General features: G+C 53.3%; 1 protein-coding gene and 1 long non-coding RNA gene across 3 annotated transcripts in view; both read left to right on the forward strand.

Moving 5' to 3' along the window:
- SLC25A48 (solute carrier family 25 member 48) overlaps window positions 1–14,869 on the forward strand; it is a 36,934-nt gene extending 22,065 nt beyond the window's left edge. Inside the window, exons 5-8 of one of the 2 annotated variants that reach the window (XM_024575114.3) lie at window positions 2,072–2,329; window positions 4,541–4,674; window positions 11,387–11,516; window positions 14,557–14,869. In XM_024575114.3, coding sequence (XP_024430882.2) covers window positions 2,072–2,329; window positions 4,541–4,674; window positions 11,387–11,509 — 515 coding nt within the window. In that variant the 3' untranslated portion in view covers window positions 11,510–11,516; window positions 14,557–14,869. The other variant, XM_045183906.2, reaches the window with a different exon arrangement.
- Window positions 14,870–16,283: 1,414 nt separating this feature from the next.
- Window positions 16,284–22,703, forward strand: LOC123478146 (uncharacterized). The gene is made up of 4 exons (XR_006653278.2): window positions 16,284–18,403; window positions 18,547–18,685; window positions 19,423–19,920; window positions 22,270–22,703. It is a non-coding gene; the product is annotated as an uncharacterized lncRNA (long non-coding RNA).
- The last annotated feature ends 142 nt before the right edge of the window (window positions 22,704–22,845 follow it).

Consider the following 22,845-nt stretch of genomic DNA (forward strand, 5'->3'; position numbering starts at 1 on the left):
AAGAAAAGGAAGCAAACTCAGGTTCTTTGTTGTTGAACAGGACCAGTTGGAGGTTGGGCAAGTACTTTTTCAACCTCTGTGCCTTCAACAAGCAGAACGTTCCCAGGGACCCTCCTCCGTCAGTAACTCCTGGAAGCCACATCATCCCTGTAGGCGGCTCATGAATCTTTGACTCCTGGGTCAGATCACTGCACTTGGACAGGAGCCCGGCCCAGGCGAAGTTTGTCTGTTGGGGCATCTGTTTTGTCTAGTGCCAGAATTCCCCAGGATGGCCCCCGCAGTATCGTGGTAGATTTGGGAGAGGAAGGGGTGGCCAGCGACGTGTCACTAGGCTTTCAAGGACCACAGTGTCTGATCTCGCTCTGAGCTCAGGGGGCCCTGTGCGCCCTGCCCCAAACGCGGCTCACTTCCTGTGGGATCTGCTGTAGAATTGAATGGGACACAGTCTCCTGTCCACACAGCGCGGCTGTGATTACTCTCCCCTGCCACACACAGAGGGGAAATACAGGATTAATTTGTTCAATGATATTTCCTGGGAAAAGAGAAACCGCCTCCTTGACCCCACCTACTCCGGGATACGTGAAAGGTTGCACTTGACTCCCAAATCTCCAGTTTGGGCTGTGGCTTCACGAAGCTGAATAGTTTGTCCTCACCTTCCCTCTGATAAAGGTAAAACTACTTGGGGGCCTTGGAAGTTCAACTCTGTAATCAAGCTGATTTGCCAGCATGTATAAAACCAAACGGAGGTGGTGCATACTGGGAAGTAAAGCCCAGTGGCAGAATAGGTGCATGGTCGCAGCCAAACTTCTTCCTTGGGCATGTCGTGCTAGCTCTACAAGGAGGGAACAAGTTGAGAATAAGTGTCTTCTCTGTCTGCATGGGGACTGGGCCATTTCCCTGGCCATAGGTCGAAGCCGAGTGAAAGGGTCCACAGCAGGAGAGGTGAGCATTTGTGGTGCAGACGGGGGAGCAGGTGGCCGGGTTAAATCTGAGAGAGTCACTGCTTGCTGGCTACGCACACCCCTAGAAGAAGCTACAGACAGAGCAACCTGTGATCTGCCAGCAGAGTCCCAGCAGGTCAGACAAGGGGACAGCAGCCCTGTGCTCCTGGACTTCGAGAGGCCAGTGGCACCAGGGCTGGAGTGAGTCAGTGAGTGCAAGTCCAGCCCTCCAGCCCACTCATCCTGCACCCGATTTGTGCTGGCCAACCTGGGCCTTAGAACTAACCTCCGGATAGCGTGGTGCGTCTCTGAAGCATCCCTGGCTGAGCACGCTGCAGGTATTGCTTCTTTGTGCGCACAACAGACTGTTCTCTTATATTTTCAACATGTACTTTTTCAGCCTCGTTGAGACATAACTGACATAGAACACTGTGCACACTTAAGGTGTTCAGCGTGAGGATATATGTGTATACTGCGAAATGATTGCCAAGTCTGGGTTGGTTAACACATCCATCACCTCACACAGTTACCATCTTCTGGGTGCGTAAGTGGTGAGAACTTTTCAGCTCTACTCCCTTAGCAGCTTTCAAGTATACGATACAGTACTGGCCTGTGTTCTTCACAAAAATAAGGAAACAACGGCTGCAAAAGGTGGCCCGCCAAGGACAAAGTATTTGTAAGTGGGGGCCGGGGAGTGGAGCTGGGTCCAAAGCTCCTGGATTATGCTGTTCTACCACAAATGCACACACACGTGGAGTGTGCTGGATTGCATCTCTGCCTCAGGAAAGAGTTTGGTGTGGCTTTTCATATTAGATCCTAGGAGTTCCACAGCCGCACCCGCTTAGGAAGACACAGTGATGGTGGGCCAGGAGCCCCTGGGCATTCTCAGGCAACCGGCGCTTCGTCGCCTGGATGGGATTGTCTCCAGCCTGGCTGTACCTGTTGGCAGGGCCTCTCTGCTGGGACTCCAGAGCCCTGGTTCCAGCTGCCAAGGAGGTCATAAGATTTGGTAAAAACCAATGGGCCACGTGAGCAGGAACTGTCCATGGGCGAGCTGGCTCCAGTGCCAGAGAATGGCCAGTCTCTTGTCCCCTGGGTCACTTGTCATCTTCTGCCCCCTGTCTTTGCAGCCAACCTCAGCTTGAAGCCCAGGACTCTGGCTCTTGGGGAGCGGCCGGCCTACCAGGGGCCTGTGCATTGCATCGCCACCATCGTGCGGACGGAGGGCCTGGCCGGGCTGTACCGGGGCGCAGGCGCCATGCTGCTGAGGGACGTCCCGGGCTATTGCCTCTACTTTATCCCCTACGTGTTCGTGAGCAACTGGATCACACCCGAGGCCTGTGTGGACCCCAGCCCCTGTGCCGTGTGGCTGGCAGGTGGCATGGCAGGTAAGGCAGCAGCATCGATCCCCGTTTCTGTGCCGGCCACCGCAGTGGGACAGCTGGGGAGCTGACCATGCCCTGCTCAGCCCCGGGGCCAAGGGCAGGATTCACCCGGCACTCATCCAACAATCCATGTTAAATACCTTCCATGTGCCAGAGAAGGGGCTAGGAACGGGAACGGTCCTCCCTTTCTCCACTGGACCTGTGGGGGTAACGAGGACCTCTGAGCTCATTCAACTTTTTCAATCAGAAGATACACTTGGAGCACTTCCTCTGTGTCAGGTGTTTCTGAGCTTTGCAAAGGAAACCGGTCGCTGCGGCTCACCGCTTGGCATATGGGCACACTGTAAGCTTTTCTCACGTGAGCGTTTCATTGCCTCTAGCAGGTAGGCATCAGGCTCCCCATGTTTCAGAGGAGGAAGCTCATGTTCAGAGAGATTAGGTGACCAACCCGAGGTCACACAGCCAGTGCAGACAGTATAGCAGGGACTCTGCATCAGAAAGATCCAAGTTCAAATTCACACTTACTCATTTTGTGACCATGGACCCATTATGTAACCTCCCTGCTCAGAGCTCACACCGCATCCCCATGCCTCATAGGATCCGAGTCAGTGCCCTTGCAGGGGTGGTTCAGGCCCTCTGCAACCCAGCTGCCCGTTACCCACCTGCACTCACTTTCTGTTCCTGTGCCGACGGCTGAGCGGCAGCCCCACCACTCTCTCTGCTGCAGGCTGCCCATGCAGGGCTCTCTCCCCTCCCTGGGGCCTCTGTTGTAGCTGGAGGTCATCAGGGACTTTGACAAGACTCACTTTGGTCAAGAGAAGGTGTGATAACCTGATTGAAGTGGGACTGAGAGAGAGTAGGGTAAAGGAAATTGGAGAACCCTGGGGACGCCGGCTGCGCTGTGCTGGGGCAGAGAGAAACGCAGCAGTGGCGGGAGCGGCGCGACAGTCCAGAGAGGGTTGCTGTTTAAGGAGCTGGATACTGAGAGAAGACAATTGTCTTTCCTCCTCCTCCTTCTCCTCCTCCTCATCATCATTAGCTATGCTTGAAACTCAGCCAACACAGAATAAAGCTCACGTCTTAGCCTCAAAACACCAGTGTTTTCTCTCGCCCCCACCAGGCTGAGGCCTGGCCCATACTGGCTCCTAGTGCGTGCTCAGTAAGTGCTTGTGGGCTAAGAGGACAAACAACCCCCTCCCCCCCACACCCCCACAGCCCCACGCTCATCTCTCGTGAGAGCAGGTGTGAGTGGCACGGCGGGCCAACCTCCACCTGTGGTGCCCACGCCAAGGGCCGAGGGACGGGGCGTGTGCCTGTCATCCATCCCTACAGGAGGCAGAGGGAGGAGAGGCCCAGAGGGCTCCCGGGGGGCCACAGGCAGGGGGGCGCAGGGACTGGGTGCCGGGGTGGGCAGAGGGCTTGGGGCAGCAGACACCTCTCCGGGGAGTCTCCGGGCGGCAGTTACAAAACCTGGCAAACCAGCTGCCTTGAACTTTGGCATCGGTTTGTTTTTCTCTCCCTACCCGAGAGTGTGCCAGTTTTTGTGTTTACACAATAACCCAGAATTGCTTTCCTAGAGCCTCTTAAAGTCACAAAAGTGGTCAAACCAGGACACCTGAACTTACCCAACGAGGATGACCCAGGGGCACAGGGTCCTAAGGCCTCTGTTCCATGTATCTGGAAAAGATAAGAGGTTTTTAAAGACCTGCTCCTGCTCTTCTTTGTGAACCCCAGGCTGGCCCCTCCTTTCTGCAGGTGTTTGTTCAGGGTGAATCCTGCCTCTGGGAGCTGCCAGCCTTCAGCCTCAGGCCTCACCCTGGGCCCTCCCCTGCCCCCGGAAAGGCACTGCAGAGGACTGGCGGGGCCTCTTCTTATTTCTCCGCAAAAGCTGCCATTAAAGGCTCCCGCCTGTAAAGCACTGGCTGGGGGCCTGGCACTGGGCTGAACGCTTCACGTGCATCCGTTCATCCATCCTCACAGCAACCCCGTGAGGACTGGGACCGCGGCCCCATTTTACAGATGGCAGAGCTAAGGCCCACAAGGGGCCCCATGGCAAGTGGCAGGGGAGGCTCAGGAACAGCCTTTACAGGCCCTAACCCTGAGCGTCTTCACTTCCCTCGGCAGCTTATTAAACCTCTGAGGGGGGAAATTGCAAGGTCCCCTCCAGGCCCCAACCAGCCAGCCCCTGACACCGGTTTGTCTCTCTCTTCACAGGAGCAATTTCTTGGGGGACAGCGACTCCTATGGATGTTGTCAAAAGTCGACTCCAGGCAGACGGGGTTTATTTAAACAAATACAAAGGTGTCCTGGACTGTATTTCCCAGAGTTACCAGAAGGACGGTCTTAAAGTAAGCTCACAGCAGCCGTGCGGGGTCAGTGTCAGTCCCTGGAAGGTGGGTCAGACATTTGGGGGAACATGAGATCATAGAGAAGGGAAACTGAGGTGCCTGTGGTTACCGCTTAGCAAGCACTGTGAGAGGAACTTGTCTCGTCTCGTCCCTGCCCCCAGCTGGTGGAGGGGTGGGTGTGCCCCCCTGCCAGAGCCTCAGAGAGGACTGGTACCCACCTGAGGTCCAACAGCGGCGGCGTGGCAGAGCCAGGACCTGGGTCCACAGCTGTGTGTCACTGATGCTTGCCCTGTCGTTGAGACAGGCCCGGAGGTCCTTCCTCACTCCCTGCTCATGCCTCCCCTCCCCCTCCTCCACGTGGGAAGGCCCAGAACCACCTCAGTCATCACATCTCGCAGGTTCCAGCTCCCCGATCTGTCTCCTACTCTCCTGCCCACGTGAGTCCAGAGCCCGACACCTCTGGTCTCTGCTATTGAGGCAGCCTCCAACCAGGCTCACCTCCCTCCTCCTCTTTTCTCCTCCCTGCACCCAGGGATCTGGTCCTAAACCCAAGTTCCTTCTTGCCTCTACACTGTCCCGGAGTGAAGACCAGACTCCCATGCCTGGTTCCAGGGTTATAAATGAATTCATCCTTGTCTATCTTGCTTCCCATGACACCCTGAGCACCTTCCAGAGAAACCCTTGTTTGTTCTTCCTCGAGTAGGCCCCTGGTTTTCTTGCTATGCCTCTCAGAATTAGCAGGCCTGAGTTCAAGGCCAGGCCTGGCTAGTTGTGAGCTGGAGGAATCCAGACAAGTTGCTTCACCTCTCTGGGGCTCAGTTTGCCAAGGATAACCATGAACGACAGGGATATTCATGGGTTAAATTGAACTATGCATATAAAAAGTACCTACCTGACTGCATCGCACACAGAGAACGTTTAGGAAGAGTTATTCATTTGTCACTGGTACTAGTATCCATTTTACTCGTCTTAATGTTACTACTGATCTCTGGGCCCCCTCTCACTTGGCTGCCTTGTTCCAAGTCCTCCAATATTTATTAACTACCCATTCCAATGCCCCCAAAGTTGTATTTTTTTTTCTCCATTGGAGTGCTGGAACTTCTCCTCGGGAAATCTGGACTTCCACAAAGGCTCTGTCACCTGTGGGTGACTGCCCCAGTCAGTGTTCTCCAGGTGCTTGTGGACCATGGCCAAGAGGGGCTAAGGCCAGTTCTGCTGCCGTTGTGGAGGTCTGTCTGCCTGATAGATGGGAGACACTCCTGTTGGGTCCCTTGGCGTATGGTGCTGGATCCCACGACTCCCACAGGGGCACTTCCGTTTGGGGATGGATGCCAACTTTTTGTTGTGGAGGTGGGGACAACACAAGGAACATCTTGCGTTGCTGTGATGCTGGCATCATTCTCCCGATGAATTTGCCTTTACTGAGTCTTTAGTTCATCGCACAGCTGCAAGTTACTGCCCAGTGTCACTTCCCGTCACCCTGAAGGGTGCCCCTGAGCATTTCCTGCAGAGTAGGTCTAGTGGTTGTGAACTCCCTCAGCCTGTGTTTATCTGGGAATGTTTTAATGTCTCCCTCACTCTTGAAGGATAGTTTTGCTGGATATAGAACTCCTAATTGACTATTTTTTTCTTTCAGCACTTTGAATGGATTGTCCCCTTGTCTTCTGGCCTCTAAGGTATCTTACTGAGGATCCTTCGTGCAATGAGTTGCTTCTCTTTTGATACTTTCAAGGTTATTTCCTTGTCTTCATCTCTGAAAAGTTAATTGTGTGTCTTGGTGTGGTTTCTTTGAGTTCATCATACTTTGAATTTGTTAAGCTCCTTCAATGTTTATATTCATGTCTTTCATCAAATTTGGGAAGTGTTCAGCTTTGTTTCTTCAAATATTCTCTTTGCCCCATTTTCTCTTCTCCTCTGGGACTCCCACAGTGCGTATCGATCAGCTTGAGAGTTTCCCACAGGTCCCTTAGACTCTCTTCTCTTTTCTTCAATCTTGTTTCTTCCAATAACTTTTGGCCTGAATCATTTTCATTGTCTTATCTTCAAGTTTGCTGATTCTTTCTTCTGCCTGTTGAAATATGCCATTGAATCCTTCTAGAGAATTTCTCATTTCAGTTGTTATACTTCTCAGTTCCAGAATTCCTGTTCGGTTTCTTTCTGGGTTTTCTGTCTTCACCGATATATTCGTGTTGTTCATATGTCATTTTCCTGATCGTTGCACATCTTCCTTTAGTTCTTCAAGCATCTGTAAGACAGTTGTTTTAAGTCTTTGCTATCAGGTCTTCTTGGGGGACAGTTTCTGTTGATTTATTTATTTTTGAAAGGACCATACTTTCCTGTTTCTTTGTATGCCTTATGATTTTGTTGTTGAAAACTAGACATTTGAATCTACTAACGTGGTTACTTTGGAGATCAGGTTATTTTCTTTCCCAAGGGTCTCGTGCTTCTGGTTATTGCTTTTGTTCATTGTTTTCTTTTTCCAGTTGTTGCAGACCGTCTGTGTGCCAGGGATCAGGTGTGAGCTGGAGGTCATTTCAGGTCTTTTCTGAGACTTCGCCTTTCCCTGGGCATGTTCAGTCACTCCCTAGTTTCCCCCAAACACGCAGTCGCTTTTCAATGTCCTGGTCCTAAATGTCTGCCTCCCAAAGAGGAGAAAGAGAAAAACACAGGGAGAGGGGCATGAGGCCTTTAAATCCCCCGGAAGTCACTGCAGCCCAAGGGGGAGGGGCCTGAATCAATGGGAGTGGGGTGTGTGGAAAACAACGGCACCTCCGTGATCAGAAGCAGGTCTTCAGTGCTGGGAGGCAGGGTCCCGGTTGCCGATCCTGGCTCCCACACGCTGCGCGCACATGGCTCCGGGAACACGTGCGCAGCTCCCCGCCCTGCCATGGCCCAGGCAGAGGGTGGATGGCTGCCACTGCGCTAAGAACCGAAGTTCATCACAACTGACCCCCCGACCCTTTCCCTGGCAGTTGCAGGCCTTCAGTAAGCCCCAGAATTCCAAAACCAGACAGATTCTGCTCCTATAGTTGTCGTCTAGAGGGGAAGGCAGATTCCTGGTAGTTCCTGCTCGGCCATCTTCCCAGAATTCTCAACTCAACTGCCTTTTTTTTTTTTTTTGGCAGAGGCACAGTTTGTGACTGATGGATAAACACAGAGGGGCACACAGGAGAGATTCAAATGGGATGCTCCGTTTTTATTTGAGATATTTCTGTCTGTTATCTGGAATACTAATGCCATAATCTAAAAGTGCCTGTAGAGGGAGAATATATTGCTGATTTATTTCCTCCAAAAATTACAGTGCTCTGTGAAAAAAAAAGTCCTAGAGGGCAACAAGGCCAGATGAGAAATTTTTTAATCTCAATGGCATTTGTCCACGGTTTGTAGTCAGAGACAGGTTTTAAGCAGAGAGAGCAATATTCAGCCTGATGAATCAGCTCATGGAGATTAATTTTTAAATTCTTTTATTAGAAGATTAAAGATAGATTTTGTACAAACATAGGAAGCTTCAAAAGGTATAAGAGGATACACTGTCTAAATACCCCTCCTGTGGGTCTTCTCTCAGAGGCAGTCATTTCTGTGATATATTCCAAAAATATTCCAGCCTGTGCAAGCATATATGTGTGTATTTATTACTTTGCATGTGTGTTTGCATATAAATAACATATAGTAACAAAGAAACCCCCCACAGTCCTGGAAAGCTGGGCTGTCTCACGGTCTAGTTCTTGGCGGTACGCCTTGGAGGAACACCTTTTCCCAGGCCCGAGGGGCGGCTCAGCCACAGGCTTTGTGGGGCACCCGTTCTGAAGCACTTTTACTGCCACTCACTGAGGCAGGGCGCAAAGCCCCAGGCTGTTCCCACCATCCCATGGAGAAAGAGCTCAGTGGTAAGAGAGAATCGAAAAGCAGGGAAGTGATGGTAGTGGTGCCCAATTTCAGCAGCCCTTTTGGTAGTTCACGTAGCGAGTGCCTGTCAGGCAGCCTTCGTGATAGAAGCCCATGGGCTTTCAGGGCACTCCCAAGCCAGGAGAGAAGAAAGGCCTGGTCCATTCTCTGCGGGCTGGGAGGATCGCTGTGGGCCGCATGGGCCGCGGCTCCTACCTGGAGAGCTGTCTCCGAAATAAGGATGCTGGGGGAGTGACGAGGTGTCCTTTAGCTCCACAGGGGTGGCTGTTATGAAAGGGGTGGGGACAGCTGGATGAGACTGGATAACTCGAAGGAGAGCCAGGGAGGAACGTTTGTGGCAGACAAGCTTCCCCAGGCACCAGGGCTGCTTGCTCTTTGGTTCTGCACCTTGGGGGTTCAGGAGCCTTTTGTCACCACTGGGGCTGTTCCAGCTCGGAGGCCATTCTGTTTCGTATCACAGAGTTTTTCATTCATTTGTTCATTTGTTCATTCATCCATTCGTTTTTTCTTCCATCCATCCATCCGTCTCTCCATCCGTCCACTGGCTCGTTTCAGAAGACTTACCGAGGGTCCTCTAGGCCAAGCACAGTGCAGGTGCTGGGGACTCAGCGCAAAGCGCACACGCTGCCCTGCGCTCCCTACCCTTGCTGGGAATATTAGTGCGAGGACACACGAGCCATGGGCAGTCGGAAGATGGTGGGAGACGCGCTGTGTCGGCAGAGATTCTGAGTGCGCAGAAGGCAATGGGCCCGATTCCAAGCTGGGGTGGCCCTGGGAGGACTACTCAAGGGTGCAGCCAGGTCTGGGGGACATTCCAGCAGGGGCCCAGTGGTGGGGGGAGGTGGCCTGGTAGAGGAATGACAGGCTGTTAGCCTGCCCACAGTGACGGGAGTAAGGGGCAGCCAGAGAAAGTGCAGGACAGGGGGCGTAGATCCTGACAGGCCAGGGAAGGGTGTGCACTTGACCCTGGGCAGTGGGGAGCCATTGAGGCTTCATGAGGAACAACTCAGTCCAGTGTTCTGTGTTCTGGAAGCTGCAGCAAAAGCCAGAAGGTCTGCACTTTGTTCGCCACCTTTCGGCCTCATAGAGCAGAGGCCAAGCAGTCACGGCTACTGGGGGGCGGTCACATCTATCTCTCTGAAGTGCTGCCTGGCTCCTGCAGGGCCCAGTGCTGTGGGACAGGAGGATCACACTCCACGCTGGGTCCTGCTGGCTTCTTACCTCGCAGAGCCCAGCTCAGTTCCACAGGGGACCTCTGCGGGCACCTAGCAAGAAATTTTCCTCCAGGAGCCCAACCCAGTTCCTTGGGTGTGCCTGTGGAATTCCAGAAAGGTTGGACATGGGGTGGAGTGCTAACGGTACAAGAGTCCCGCTTGCCCCTCCAAATTCCTCCAGGGTTTGGAGGGGCCCACCTCTGGGATCCTGGTCCATCGGCCCCCTTCTCTGAGGCCAAGGCTTCCCCCAGTCCACAAGGCCCTTCTCTCCCCGTCCCAGTCAAGCTATGTCTCCCAGGCTGCCAATGTCAAGGTGCAGGCACCTCTCCTGAAGGAAGGTTGCCCAATGTCCTGGCCAATGACAGTGGCCTGTACCTACTCTGACATCACAGCACCCAACTACCAAGAAGAAAAGGGGAAATGCAAAGGGCTGGATTTCTGCTTTCTTAAAATTACAACACCAGCTCTATTTTATGAACTCAGCAAATCATACAGGGGTCAGTTCACAGATGCACCTCTGATGCCTGACTGTCACTGGTCATTTATGCTTGGGTAGAAGCTTGCCTTTACATGGTGTGTCCAGAGAGGGCCCTTAAGGACAGTTCCTCTCCACCCCACTGCTCACCAAAGCCCTTATCTGTTTTCAGCATGTTCTACGTGACATTTAGTTATTCCTGAATGGGGCTCAGCTCCGCTCGCAGGGTTAAACTTTCAAGGGCTGGAATTAGATTGCATTGATGAGTGTGTTCTTGTACCAGGCGAGAAGATCCAGGCAGGAAGGGAAGCATCTTATCATGTTCCCCAGGGGTGGGAGATACAGCCAGTGTCCTTGTATCAAAGGCCGAGGCTAGCAGCTCGTCCACACGGGCCCCGCAGATGATCCACGTTGATGCTCCTCTGTACGAAGCGTTGGCTTGGTGATCAGGATGGCGGTGTGACAGTCAGCGACAAGGAGCGCTCACGCGTGGCAGGCACCGTCAGGGCTTCCCAGCGTCGTCTCGTTTATTCCCTCAGCAGCTGCATCAGGCCGGCGATACGCTTCCCCCACGGCACAGCTGAAAAATCTGAGCGTGCCCACGTAGCACGGCTCCTAAATGGCACATCCGTGCCTCCACTCTGTGTCCGCCACCTCCAGCACAGCCTGGGTGCTCCCCGACCCGACCCCTCGGGGGATGTCCTGGGAAGCACCTGTCACAGTGGTAGCCGTGGCTGGGCACTCTGTCTGCCGTTGCCCAGTGGAGAGCTCTCACTCCCAGACTCCTGAGACCTGCGTGTGTGCACACGTATGCGTGTGCATCTTCACAAGAGAGAGCAGCGATTAAGCAAGTGTGCGTGGGTGTTCCCATGGCATTCAGTGCTTGTGGACCAGGGCCTGGAAGGAAAAGTGCCATCAGATGTCACCTGGGTCCGGGCAGGGGCATGGCTGGGGCATCCCGGGTGGTCCTCACCGGCACGGGTCCTTTGGGCTCTGTGGGCTCCAGCCTGAAAGGGGCCTGAGTGGGCATCACCACCAGCCCTCTCTCTGCGCTTCAGCGGTGGCCCCGCAGAAGGTGCGGGCCAGTCCCCTGTGGTAACACTGTCTCCTGTCGAAGGTGTTTTTCAGAGGCATCACTGTGAATGCAGTGCGGGGCTTCCCCATGAGTGCGGCCATGTTCCTGGGCTACGAGCTCTCGCTGCGAGCCATCCGCGGGGACCACACAGTGACCAGCCCCTGAGCTCCAGGTCAGTGTGCTTCCTCCCCAGCCAACGCTCCTCTCAGAGCTTCGACTCTCTTTGCCTTGAAAATGTCTCTCTGGCATTCATCTGCTCTCCAGCCTGTGTTAGTCCTGGGGCTGGGTCTGCCACCCTGCTCGTCATCCAAAAGCCCTTCTCAAATGCCTCCCTGAGACCGGTGGTGAGCGGGGAGCTCAGGACTTACCTCTGCAGAGTCAGCTCACCTGTCTGGCTTTCCACACAGAGAGAAGTGTGGCTTTACTGTACACCGTAATGACCTGGGCTCGGAAGTGAGGCCTCAAACCGGGGCGCCCACCCCCTGTCACACGGGCACCATCCCCCCATCTTCCTGCTGACTCAGAGCCCGAATCTGAGAGCCACCAGCAGGCTCCCAAAGCTCTAGGGGAGAACCTCTGCCCCATTTCCTTCCCCCCACACCCTTTCCTTCTCCCTGTCTCATTGCAGAAAGATCACGGTGGCCCAAAGGATCTAAAAACAGAAATCTGAGCTAGAGACCCCCTTGCTCAGATGCCTTCAATGGCTCCCCATTGCCCTCTAGGTAACACAGCCATCCTTGCCCACTTGTGCTCACCACCCTCCTAAGCCTACCACCCTCACTGTCATCTCTGGGTCTTTCTACATGTTGTCCCTGCCTGGCCTGCTGTCCCCACCCTGTTTTCACACCTTCCCCCTTGTCCTTGGCTTTATCAACTCCTCTTTGTCATCCAGGCCTTGGTCTAGAAGTCTCTTCCTCCAGGAAGCCTACTCTGATGCCTCTGACAGCAGGAGTTGTGTCTGCTGTAGGCTCCCTCCCACAGCCCCTGCTCAGTCCGTACCACATCTGCCTGCATTATAACTGCCTCTTGCTCCCCAGCCAGCGTGCAAGTCCCAGGAGAGCTGCAACTATTTCACTTCTGTGTGGCCTGTGCCTCTCCCAGAGCTTGGCACAAAAATAGCCAGAAACATCACGGAGTGGCTGGATGACCCACCTCCAGTGTCTCCTCAGCTCTCCCTCTTGCTGTCCTCTCTTGTTCCTCCCCTCACCCCAAACTGGTCACTCGCAGGGCCAGAACACAGAGTGGAGTGTGTCACTGCATTTTCTAGTTACCCAAAAACCATTTTGCTTGGCCATGGTGACTGCAAATTCTCCCAGGAAGGATGATTTTCATCAGCAAGGTTGAGCAAACCCCTGCTGCCTCCCTGAGGGAGCTGAGCCAGGACAGCCACCGCGGCCAGAGCCTGGAGCCGCAGCCAGGGGCAGGCCGGGCCAGGCTGGCTAGAGCAAGCCCAGGCTCGGCCCCAGACGTGGCTCTAAGTCAAATGCTGTTAGCTCTTTACTAAAGCACCCACATGCGCAGCTTTCCTGGCTTGCCGCCCTCTCGCATAGAAGGAAAGGGGTAGCAACACCGTGTGCATAGTCAAACACCTCGTGTGGCTAGTGACTGTGCGGGGTTACGTCCAGGGCAGGGAGGAGAGGATGGTTCTGAAAGCCGTGCGCAGATATTGGCCACTCCCCACTTTGAAGAGATAAAAAAAATCCTATAATGAAACCAATGCATTTTTATTGTAGAAAAATGGAAAAAAGAAATAAACTGAAAGAACGGGAACAAAAAATACCTGGAATTCCAAGACCTTCCTATTATTCCTCCAAGCGCTTTTCTATGTGCAGCCCCAGCGCGGGGTCCTGCTTCCCACGACATTGTGTAAGGCTCTGCTGCTTAGCAGTCCAGGACCGCTCTTCCCTGTCCTTAAGTCTTCAGCCACAAGGGGGTTTTAACGCCAAGACCTGGCAGATCCAGAGTGGCTGGACGCTGGCCGAGCGGCTGCACTCTGCCACTTGTGACCACCCTGGTGATTGGCTCCTGCTGGAGGAAGGAAGACGTTTCGAGCCAGCCAAGTGCTGATTGTTTTGGATTTGGCCATTCAGAACAGTGACCACCCCAACTGGAAGCTTTTCTTTCTGAAAGTGCTCTGAACGTACAAGGGCACAGATGTCTGTCTGTCTGGTTTGGCTGGCTTTCCTCTGCTGGCATGGGGAAGAGGCTGGTGCCTCTCAGCTGGGATGAGGGGGTTGCTGTGACTTTGGGGGACCCCTCATCTTAAACCAGCCTCACCCAAGGAGTTCAACTTCCTGCCCTAACCCAAGAACACCAAGGACCTCTAGCAAGTCCTGGATTTGAACCTGCTGCGGAGCTCCGAGGTGCTCGGGCAGGTCACCGTCCAGACCAGGGTAATAGCCACACTGTGACCACAGGGAAACCATGCCTCCCTTGTAGTCCAAACTGAGGACGGTGAGATGATGTCATTAGAGGACATCGGGAAGTGGTGGGGTGGTGCCCGTCGGCGGGAAGGACAGGGAACTGCATTCAGGTGCCTGCAGCAAACGGCCCTGCTCCAAGCAGCTGCAGCCTCCGTCCAACAACCAGACACAGAGCCTCCTGGCTCTCTTAAAGTCCCGGGAAGAAGAACACTTCCTTGTCATCTGCTTGCTCAGTTTTTTCTCTCCAGGTCAACATATGAGTGCCCCCCAGGACCATTTGTACCTGAGTGAACACAGCATAAGGTGGTGGTTTTGTGATGAGGTTAGTTTCCTCTGTTCAATGGAGGATCCAGAGTCAGACAATGCAAGGAAGGTGACCTTTGGTAATAGAAAGGGGGGTCACGACCAGTGGCCAGCAGTCAGTCGTTGGGCTTGTCTGAGGCCCGTGAATCCACGGCACGCATTCCTGCCTGTCCACCCGGGTCCCCTGCCTCCAGAACCTTCCTGGAATAATGCTGTCCTGCCCCCCCCGCCCTGACTTTCGTGCTCCAAACCTCATTGGCCTACTTTCAATTTCAGGAAAATCCATTTTCAAGGAAAGAAGATAGGTTCTTCCTGCATTTACAACTAACCTAGACAGCCTCGTGGCCTTTCCCCAGCCTGGTCTCACGGTGACACTTGGCCCATTGCTGCTTCACTGAAATAGCTCCAAATGGGTGGACTGCCAGATCTTGCTGACTGATAAGCCCAGAGAGATGAAAGCCTGATCTTTCCTCCTTTTTCCCCCAGGGCCAGGGCCAGTATCACCTGACCAGGGCCGTATTCCCGAGGCTGCAGGGAGGTGTGGCCACTCCAGAAGCTGTAAACCTCAAATCCCTGCTCTATGCCAAGCCCTCTGCTGTGGCCCTCCGGGCAGGACCCACAGAGCTGCTGCCTTGGAAGGACCAGTGCTCGATCACCGTCTCTTTCAGATCTGCCCTGGCATCTGGTAAAAAGTGGGGCGACATGGACCCTACTCCCCACAACTGCTGTAAACTCCCTGGGAATTCACAGAAGAGCTGGAGTTGTCTCTAAGTTTCCAAATAAAAACATTGAAAACTTCTCCAGGTCCTTTCTGTATCAGATGCTTCTGCCTGGAGAGAGACACCAGCCACTCTCGTTCCTCCCTCTGTTTAGATCCCCGTAGATGTCACCCAGAGAAGAGGCCGCTCCATGCAGGTGAGAAGTCTCACTTCGCTTTTCCCAGCTGCCCAAGGCGGACAGGGAGGGTGCAGTGGTGGAAAGCGCCCCGGAGGGAAAGGAAGCCCTGGAGGCGCTCTCCCCACCCTGCCAGCACCCATAGTGATCCAGCAGTAGTGAGGCCCTGAGTGCAGGTGGTGTGGGCGTCCTTTGGGCCTTATTCTCACTGGCACCGTGCAGGGAGGCCATTGCTCCCCTGCGGCCATGTGGCATGGGCCCCACTGTAGAGCCCACTACAGGCATCTTTACTCAGGCAGAGAGCCCTCTCCTGTAGAGCTGAGTGCAGTTTCAGAATCCTCCTCAGCACAGTGCCCTGAACAGCCACCACCAGCCAGTCACAAGGGACATACATACGAATCTCTTTGCCATTCCTGGCTTAAATCCCAGTGGGGAAAATACCCTTAAATTTCTTTTCTCTTTTTCCCCCCTAGATTTCCCCCACACCCTCCCATCTCCTGTGAGTGATTCAGAGCATGTCTCTGGAAATCCCCTGCCCTAACAGACCCAGCACCAGGACAAAGCATTGCTGGGCACAGAGAAATTGAAAGTGTCTGGTCTCATCAGTGTATCCTGATGTTTTAGCAAAGGGTTCCCTCCTTGAATAAAAGCCTCAGTATGTCCGCCTTGATCTCTCTGCTTCACGGCCCCTGGCAATGGGCGGGGGGGGCGGTTCCTGGACACATCTGCAGTCTAAACTCTCTATCCCTCACCCTGGCCGATGTAGCTCAGTTGGTCGGGATGTCCAGTAACTGAAAGGTTGCGGTCCAATCCCTGGTCTGGGCACAGACGATCCCCATCTGGCCGCATACAGGTGGCAACAATCAATGTTTCTCTCTCTCCCTTCCTCTGTCTCTCTCTCTAAAAGCAATGGGAAAACCATGTCCTTGGGTGAGGACTTAAAAAAATAAATAAGTGAACTTTCCCTCCCCCCAGCTGTGGGGCATTCTTTCATTTCTTCAGTCATCAAACATGTGTTGAGCGCCTGTTACATGCAGACACTGTCCTCTGGGTTGGGGATAGCAGTCCTTCCATTCTGGTGTATGGTCCTGTCCACAGGAGAAGTGGGTCTCCCTGCCCACCCCAGTGTCGCTGGTCCTGGGCGGGCACTGTGGATACCGGGAAAGAGAGGTTCACAGACATCGAGCCCATTCCTGGTGAACCTGGGGTCTTTTCTCTGACACGTCCTAGAATGTGTTATGGCTGCCTCGACTAGACCTTCTCCCGGTGCTGGTGCTGGTTGCCCAGTTAGTTTGGAAGTGGTGGTGTATTCACAAGGTCTGCGGGACGCCCCCGATAAGGCTGAGACCCAATGAACGACCTTCTGCAGGTGTCAGGACCCCTCCCAGTTTCTCCCGATCATCTCATGATCCACTCCACGATAGGAGGAGGCAAGCAAAAAGAAGCATTGCTGACAGTTTACAGATGGAGAAACTGAGGCTCCAGGGTACCTGCGCTCCAGCAAGCGCTTGGACTGCCATTTCTGGTTGATAATTTTCTTGAGGCTACACTGCCCCCTGCTGTTCAGCCCAAGGAGCAGTTTTTTCATGGTGTTCTAAAGAAAGTTGTTCAGAGATATAGTGTACAAAGTCCCTAACTGCCACTGAAGACCTTTGGGATTTCCCATCGTAGCTGCTTTTCCAGACTCACCTCCTATTTTTCTATTCCAGGTTCCCTGTACTACAACCAGTTTTTCCATCCTATCCAGTGCCAGGGGCGTAATGGGCATTTAAATGTTTGTTGAAGGAATGACTGAATGATCCAAGCATCGCAGGGGACCAGCTCCTATCTGCCCAGCACCTTCCCAGCTTTCCTGCTCTGTGCTTTTCTTTAGCCTGGATACCCTGATCTCTATGAACAGGGAACACTCCTGTTACTGGTGGGGGGAGGGGGGGAATTACCGTTACTCTTGTGAACCCTGAAAGTGGGAGGGGCAACACCTACTAAGAGGGGCTCCTGATGGCTAATTGGGCTTAATTAAAAAAAAAAAAAGTAAACAGAGCCCAGCAGCCATTTCTGTAAGGGGCCTCTCATGCAAACTGCACTTCCCAGAGAAGCCTGTGCTGAATTACTTACCTGCACTGTTTCTGCCAGCTGAACCAGCCCTTATAAAGGTTTCCTGGAACCCTATTTCAACCAAAAGAACTGAGACTTTCCCCATCCAATCACAGCTGTGTAGCTCTGATCAGAGTCTCTCTATTCTGACCAATCAGGACAGTGCCTTTTGGGCCCATCAAACTGTGAGGATTTTTGAGTTCTCATTTGCATGAGGACAGACCAATCAGGGATCAGGGGCAGGGACTTCTGACCATATAAGCCAGCTCCCCTCTGGCTTGAGGAGCACATTTTCCCTTTATGCCAAGGAGTGAAGCTGGGTCTCCCTAGTGGGTTGAAACTCTGAAGATGGGTGTGGAGTGGAGCTGAGCTGTGGGGCTGGAGAGGGGCGTGACCCCAAGGCTGTTCTACAGCTGCACTATTTTCACAACCCGCGCTGTGCCACAACTGAGCTGTTTGTCACTGAATAGCTTCCTTCTTCACCACACCCCAAAAGGGAGATTTTTGCTGGCGTTGAACGGGCCCCCAACAACCATTAGTTGACACTCTGTAAAAGCAGTTCTCAACAGCAGTCCCTCTCATTCTGCAAAGTTGCCAAGGGCCTCAAAGAACGTTTGTTTTTGTAGATTAGAACATTTACCAGAAATTAAAGCAGAATTTTAAAAATATTTACAGTATAATAACCCCACTACATGTTAACATAATAACATTTTAATGAAAATAGCTCTTCTTTCCAAAAATGAATAATGAAAGAATTGCACTGTTACGTTTTCGCAAATCTTCCCTGACCTCTGGCTTTCACAGCGGACGCGTGGATCCCCACAGGCTCCTGCTTTCACTCTGTCGTGCCGCCCTTGCCGAGCAGCCTTTGTAAAACTCCACTGTGCATTCCTGAGAAAATGAAAAGGGCAGGTACTATCTCAGTGTCCTCTGAAAACACTTTTGACCCAAGGGCCCCCTTTGAGACCACTGCTCTGCTCTACAGAACAATCTGCCACTCATAGGCTTTCCTGGCTGTTAAGCTGCAGGATCGCCACTTGGTGGCAGCAGAGGTGAACAACTCCGCAGGTGTCAGCTTCTGGTAGCTTGTGCCCTTGGCCTCTGTGGTGACAGCATCTGGGCCCTGTGACACTACTCTTCCTGTTTTCTGGGTCTGCTATCTCCCTTGTTATTGTCCTTTAACTTCTCTGCGATGGAAAGAGCCTCAGGCGAGGGAGACCTTCGCCTTGGGCTCTGGTTCCAGGCCTGTCACCAGCTACCTGCCTGACCTCAGCAAGCTCTGCCTCCGTTTCCTCATCTGTAAAATGGCCACGCGGCTGTCCCTTATTTACCTTCCAGGGCTTCGGTAAGAATCAAGGGCAAAAATGGTTTTGTAAACTGTAAGTGCAAAACAGAGGGGTTGGAGGAAGGCGGGGCGGGGACGGGGCGGGGGCGGGATGGGGGGGAGGGCTAGGTCGGTCACTGTGATTGTTTTGTTTCCGGTTTCAGCCTGCCTTCCTCTCTGAGTCTGGGTTGTTTGCATTTCTCCGCGGGCACGTGGGATGGCTGCAGCGGAGTCTCCTGGGACTTGTCCCTGCAGCTGAAACTCAGAGAGCTCCAGACACCTGACTCCTAGGCCTTTGGACCTGTAAGTGAGCATCTGAAACGCGTTCTGTGGTTGGAGTTGCTGCAGATGCTGAGGTGGCCCTTCCGTGGCCAGGGTGTCTGACAAGCCATTGATTTGAGCCCTTCAGGGTTCTGGCCCCTCCCTGCCAGGCTGACATCAGAGAAGTTTCCAGGAAACACTTGGTCCAGCAGAGGAGTCCAGCCCCACCAACACCTGGGAGCCGGAAAAGCCACCCAGAGAATCACTGCTTCCCTCCTCTGGCTGAGAGTGGCAGTCGGCCCTGCCAGCATAAGACCCACCCCCAGTGCCTGGCCCCTCCTAACTCCCCGGCAACATAGAGCAGGCCTCTCGGCTCCACACCTGCAGACCCTGAAGACGCTGCTGCCTGGTGTTGTCCTTCGGAGCTCCACACCTGGCACTCAGTGTGTGCTTTATTGGTTTGCTGAGTGATTCAACCACTTCCTCAGGTGTACACAAACAAATGAAGCTTTCTCTACATTAACTAACTTTTTTTCAAGCATCCGTTCTACCGGATGGCACAAAAAGTAATTTTGCCATTTCAGGGTGTGCCCCGGGCAAGTAATGTAACCTTTCTGGGCCTCGGTTTCCTCTTCTGTGCACTAGGAATGATTATATACAATATTACTTATCTATCTCAAAGGGTGGTTTTAAAGATCCAGCTAGATACTTAGCAAAACGTGCAGAGCCCAGGGCTTGGTGAGCGTAAACACTTGGTAAATGGGAGTTCTCTCTCACAGGTGCCTTCTGGATAAATCCCAGCTGCCCTGGCTCACAGAGGAGAGTGGTCATGGGGAGCCTCCCCCAGGCCCTGACAATCCCACCTTGAGCTTGCCTGTAGGGGTGTGTCCTGTGGGTTTCACGACCTTTGCAGAGAAGCTGTGGGAAACCACCCAGCTATGCTGGCGATGAGTCTGTGACAATGGGTTGCAGCTCCTTGTTCTGCCCGTCTCCTCTGGCAGCGATTGTGTCCCCAGGTTGTGTTCTGAAACCAGTCACCAGCATCTGCCCTCGCGATGATCTCCATGCAGGGTAAGCCTTGCTGAGCTGGCAGCTCTGAGGGTAAACCACATTGTATAACTCGACACAGTTGTGTCTGGGCACAGTCATCCAGAAAGCCCAGGCGGAGGAGAGGAGAAGAGAAGGCCCTGCAGCTGCGACCTGGGACCCCACGTGGCTGGCCATCCGGGTTGCTACAGAAACCTGTGTCCTTCCTGGAGACACCCGCCCAGCCCCAGGTAAGCCCTCGGGAGAGACAGCCCCCTCTGCCAGGGGGCTGGAGCTGGAGAAATGCTCCTGGGTCCCTCATCATAACCCTGAATTACAAACAGCTCCCAAAGCCCAAGATTTGTTGAGACTCATTTGGCCGCCAAACCTGATCACCTCATGTGACAGCTCATGCGTTTTGCTGCAGAATATTAATGTGTTTAATTACAAAGCCCTGCCCCAGGCCCTGCTGTGGGTGTTATGTAATTTATGGTGCCCGAACTGTGTGTATTTCCTCCCTAAAAGCTAAATGTTTTGAGTGCTGGAGACAATCTGGCCCCAGATGTCTGATACGGGAGTGTGGGGGCTGTTTCACCCTCAGCCCGCACTCAGTAAACACAACATCCGCGCTTGATATCCACAGATAAGAGCAGAAAAGGGTTTGGAGTCAGGGACAGTGGGGCTGGGAGCCCTGCTCTAACCCTCACCAGCTGTGGGCTTTGGGAAGTCTTTTAACCTTCCCGAGCCTCGATTTCCCTCTCTGCAAAACAGAAACAACCAGCCCTGGCTGGAGTATCTAGTGGGTTGAGCACGGGCCTGAGAGCCAAAGGGTCTCTGGTTCAACTCCCAGTCAGGGCACATACCTGGGTTGTGGGCCAGGTCCCCAGTTGGGGGCGCATGACAGGCAACCACAATTTGGTGTTTCTCTCCCTCTCTTTCTCCTCCTCTCTCTAAAAATAAATAAAATCTTTTTTTAAAAAAAGGGCAGAAGTAATCAGACCCTCCCTCTCTGCTTATAAGCAGATTAAATGAGATGATGATGCTTAGTACATAACAGAGCACGTGCATCAGCATTATGTGCTTAATATTAATACATAACAACAAATGTATTATTTGATAGATTTTTTTTCTCTGGGCTTTGTCCATGGGAATCCACAGACCAGCTGGGGAGACGGGCAGGACAGCCGCTGCCAGGCACGTGTTCAGTGCCCTGGTCAGGGCCCACTGTGCGTGAGGAGGGAGGGCACTGAGGATGCTCAACTCTCAGAGCTTCGAGTCTCAGGGAAGACACCATAGAGGAGGTGCTGGGAGAGCCTAGTGAACACAGCTGGGGAACGCACGGTCATGGGAGGTCCTCAGGGACTCTTGAGAGAACTTGGGTCGCACCGCCACCGCCCACCACTGCCACACAGAGTTCTCACTTGTCGAGAGAAGCAGAAGGGTCTCCAACTGTGACTATGGCCTATTTGTCTTAAGGTCTGTGTTCCCTGGAAGATGCTTGGTGGCCCTTAGCACTGAGGGAGGGCAAAGGTTAAATCAGGGGTCCCCTTCTGAAAGCCTCTAGACTTAGAATTCAATTTGTTACCTTTTTATATACACACCCCTATAAATAATTCACTGAGAAATTTGTCTCTTTCAGTCCAAACTAAGATTTAAAAAGTTGTGATCGAATATCATGGACCCACCACTCCTGTACCCAGCAAATGATAAAACACACCCCAGACATGGGCCCCGTTGGCTAAAACTCCTTCTCCATCTCTCCTATGTGGGAGGGGCATGGCTGCAGGTGGGGCCAAACCTGCGCCCACCCCCTTGCTAAGTGCTGCACAGCTCCGGGGACAGGGCTGCTTAGTGCCTTTGGCCAAGGGCTGTTTGCAGTGCTGGTCACATGGGACGTTGCTTGATGTTGTACTTGATCAAGAATAAAAGCCAAGCAAAGTCCTTTGAGAAATTCTGTCTCTCAGTGCTCTGGACTTTCCGTAATACTGGGATCGAAAGTACCCAAGGATGGCCCTGGCCTGGTGGCTCAGTTGGTTGGAGCGTCGTACCCTACACCAGACCGGTGCGAGTTCCATCCCCAGTCAGGGCACACATCTAGGTTAAGGGTTCAGTCCTCCGTCAGGGTGCATGAGGGAGGCAACCAATCAATGTTTCTCACATTGATGTTTCTTTCTCTCTCTCTCCTTTTCTCTCTTTCTAAAAATCAATAAAAACATTATCCTCGGGTGAAGACTAAAAAAAAAAAAATAATAATAATAATAATAATGTACCCAAGGATGGTCTAGGCCAATGGGGAAGGGAAGCTCCCCATTTCCCTAAGCCTTCAGGCAGCAGGAGAGAGGACCAACCTGATGGTCAGACCATCTAATGCCAAGACACTCACCTTCACTTGCCTCCACCCCACCCATCACAGAGAGTCAGGGCCGCCCACTCCCACAGGGCCAGGTCCTGTGAACCCCAGGCTTGGGGCCTGCCTGGAGGTGTTCGAAGGGACTTCACCTTTCTGAACATGTGTAGCATGTTCTGAGTACCATCCCTTCTCCAGGTGAGCACATTCCTGACCTACACACCAGTTTATACTTTGCTTTGGCATCTCACAGGGCTTTCATGCACTCGGTCAGTATTTATAGAGGGTCTGCTCTGGAACAGCAGCAGTGTGGGCTCAGGAGAGCATTTGGGATACAACAAAGCAACGTTCTTGGGTTGCCGGCATCTGAGCCAAAAGGGACGGCAGTGGACAACAAACATCGCGAGTTAACGGATGTGAGAGCGTCTCAGAAGGCCGCCCGTGAAGTGGGACAGAGGCCAAGAAACCCTGCCCCAAGGTGGGTGCTCGCCGAAGGTCGTTCTGGTGAACCAGTGACTGGATCCCAGGTGTCTCTGCTTTGTGCGCTGACCCAGAGCATCTGCCCCAGGCCCTGCGGCTGACTCAGTTCAAGCAATTTCCAAAGCATGAACACGCCCACATTCTTGAGTCATCTGCCACCTCCGGGGCTTGCCCAGCTGCTGCCCCCGCCCCCATTTCAGGTACAGGACATCCAAATCCTGGGCAGGGCCCTGGGCCCCCCCACCCCCCCCGCCCCCGCTGCAGCAGCCATGGCTAGGGCGTCTCAGGCATGCCCTTGATCTCCCCTAGTAGCAACCCTCAGACTCCCCACACCCTCATAACTGCACCC

This window comes from Desmodus rotundus, chromosome 10 (assembly GCF_022682495.2).
Source record: "Desmodus rotundus isolate HL8 chromosome 10, HLdesRot8A.1, whole genome shotgun sequence".
Taxonomy (NCBI): Eukaryota; Metazoa; Chordata; class Mammalia; order Chiroptera; family Phyllostomidae; genus Desmodus; species Desmodus rotundus.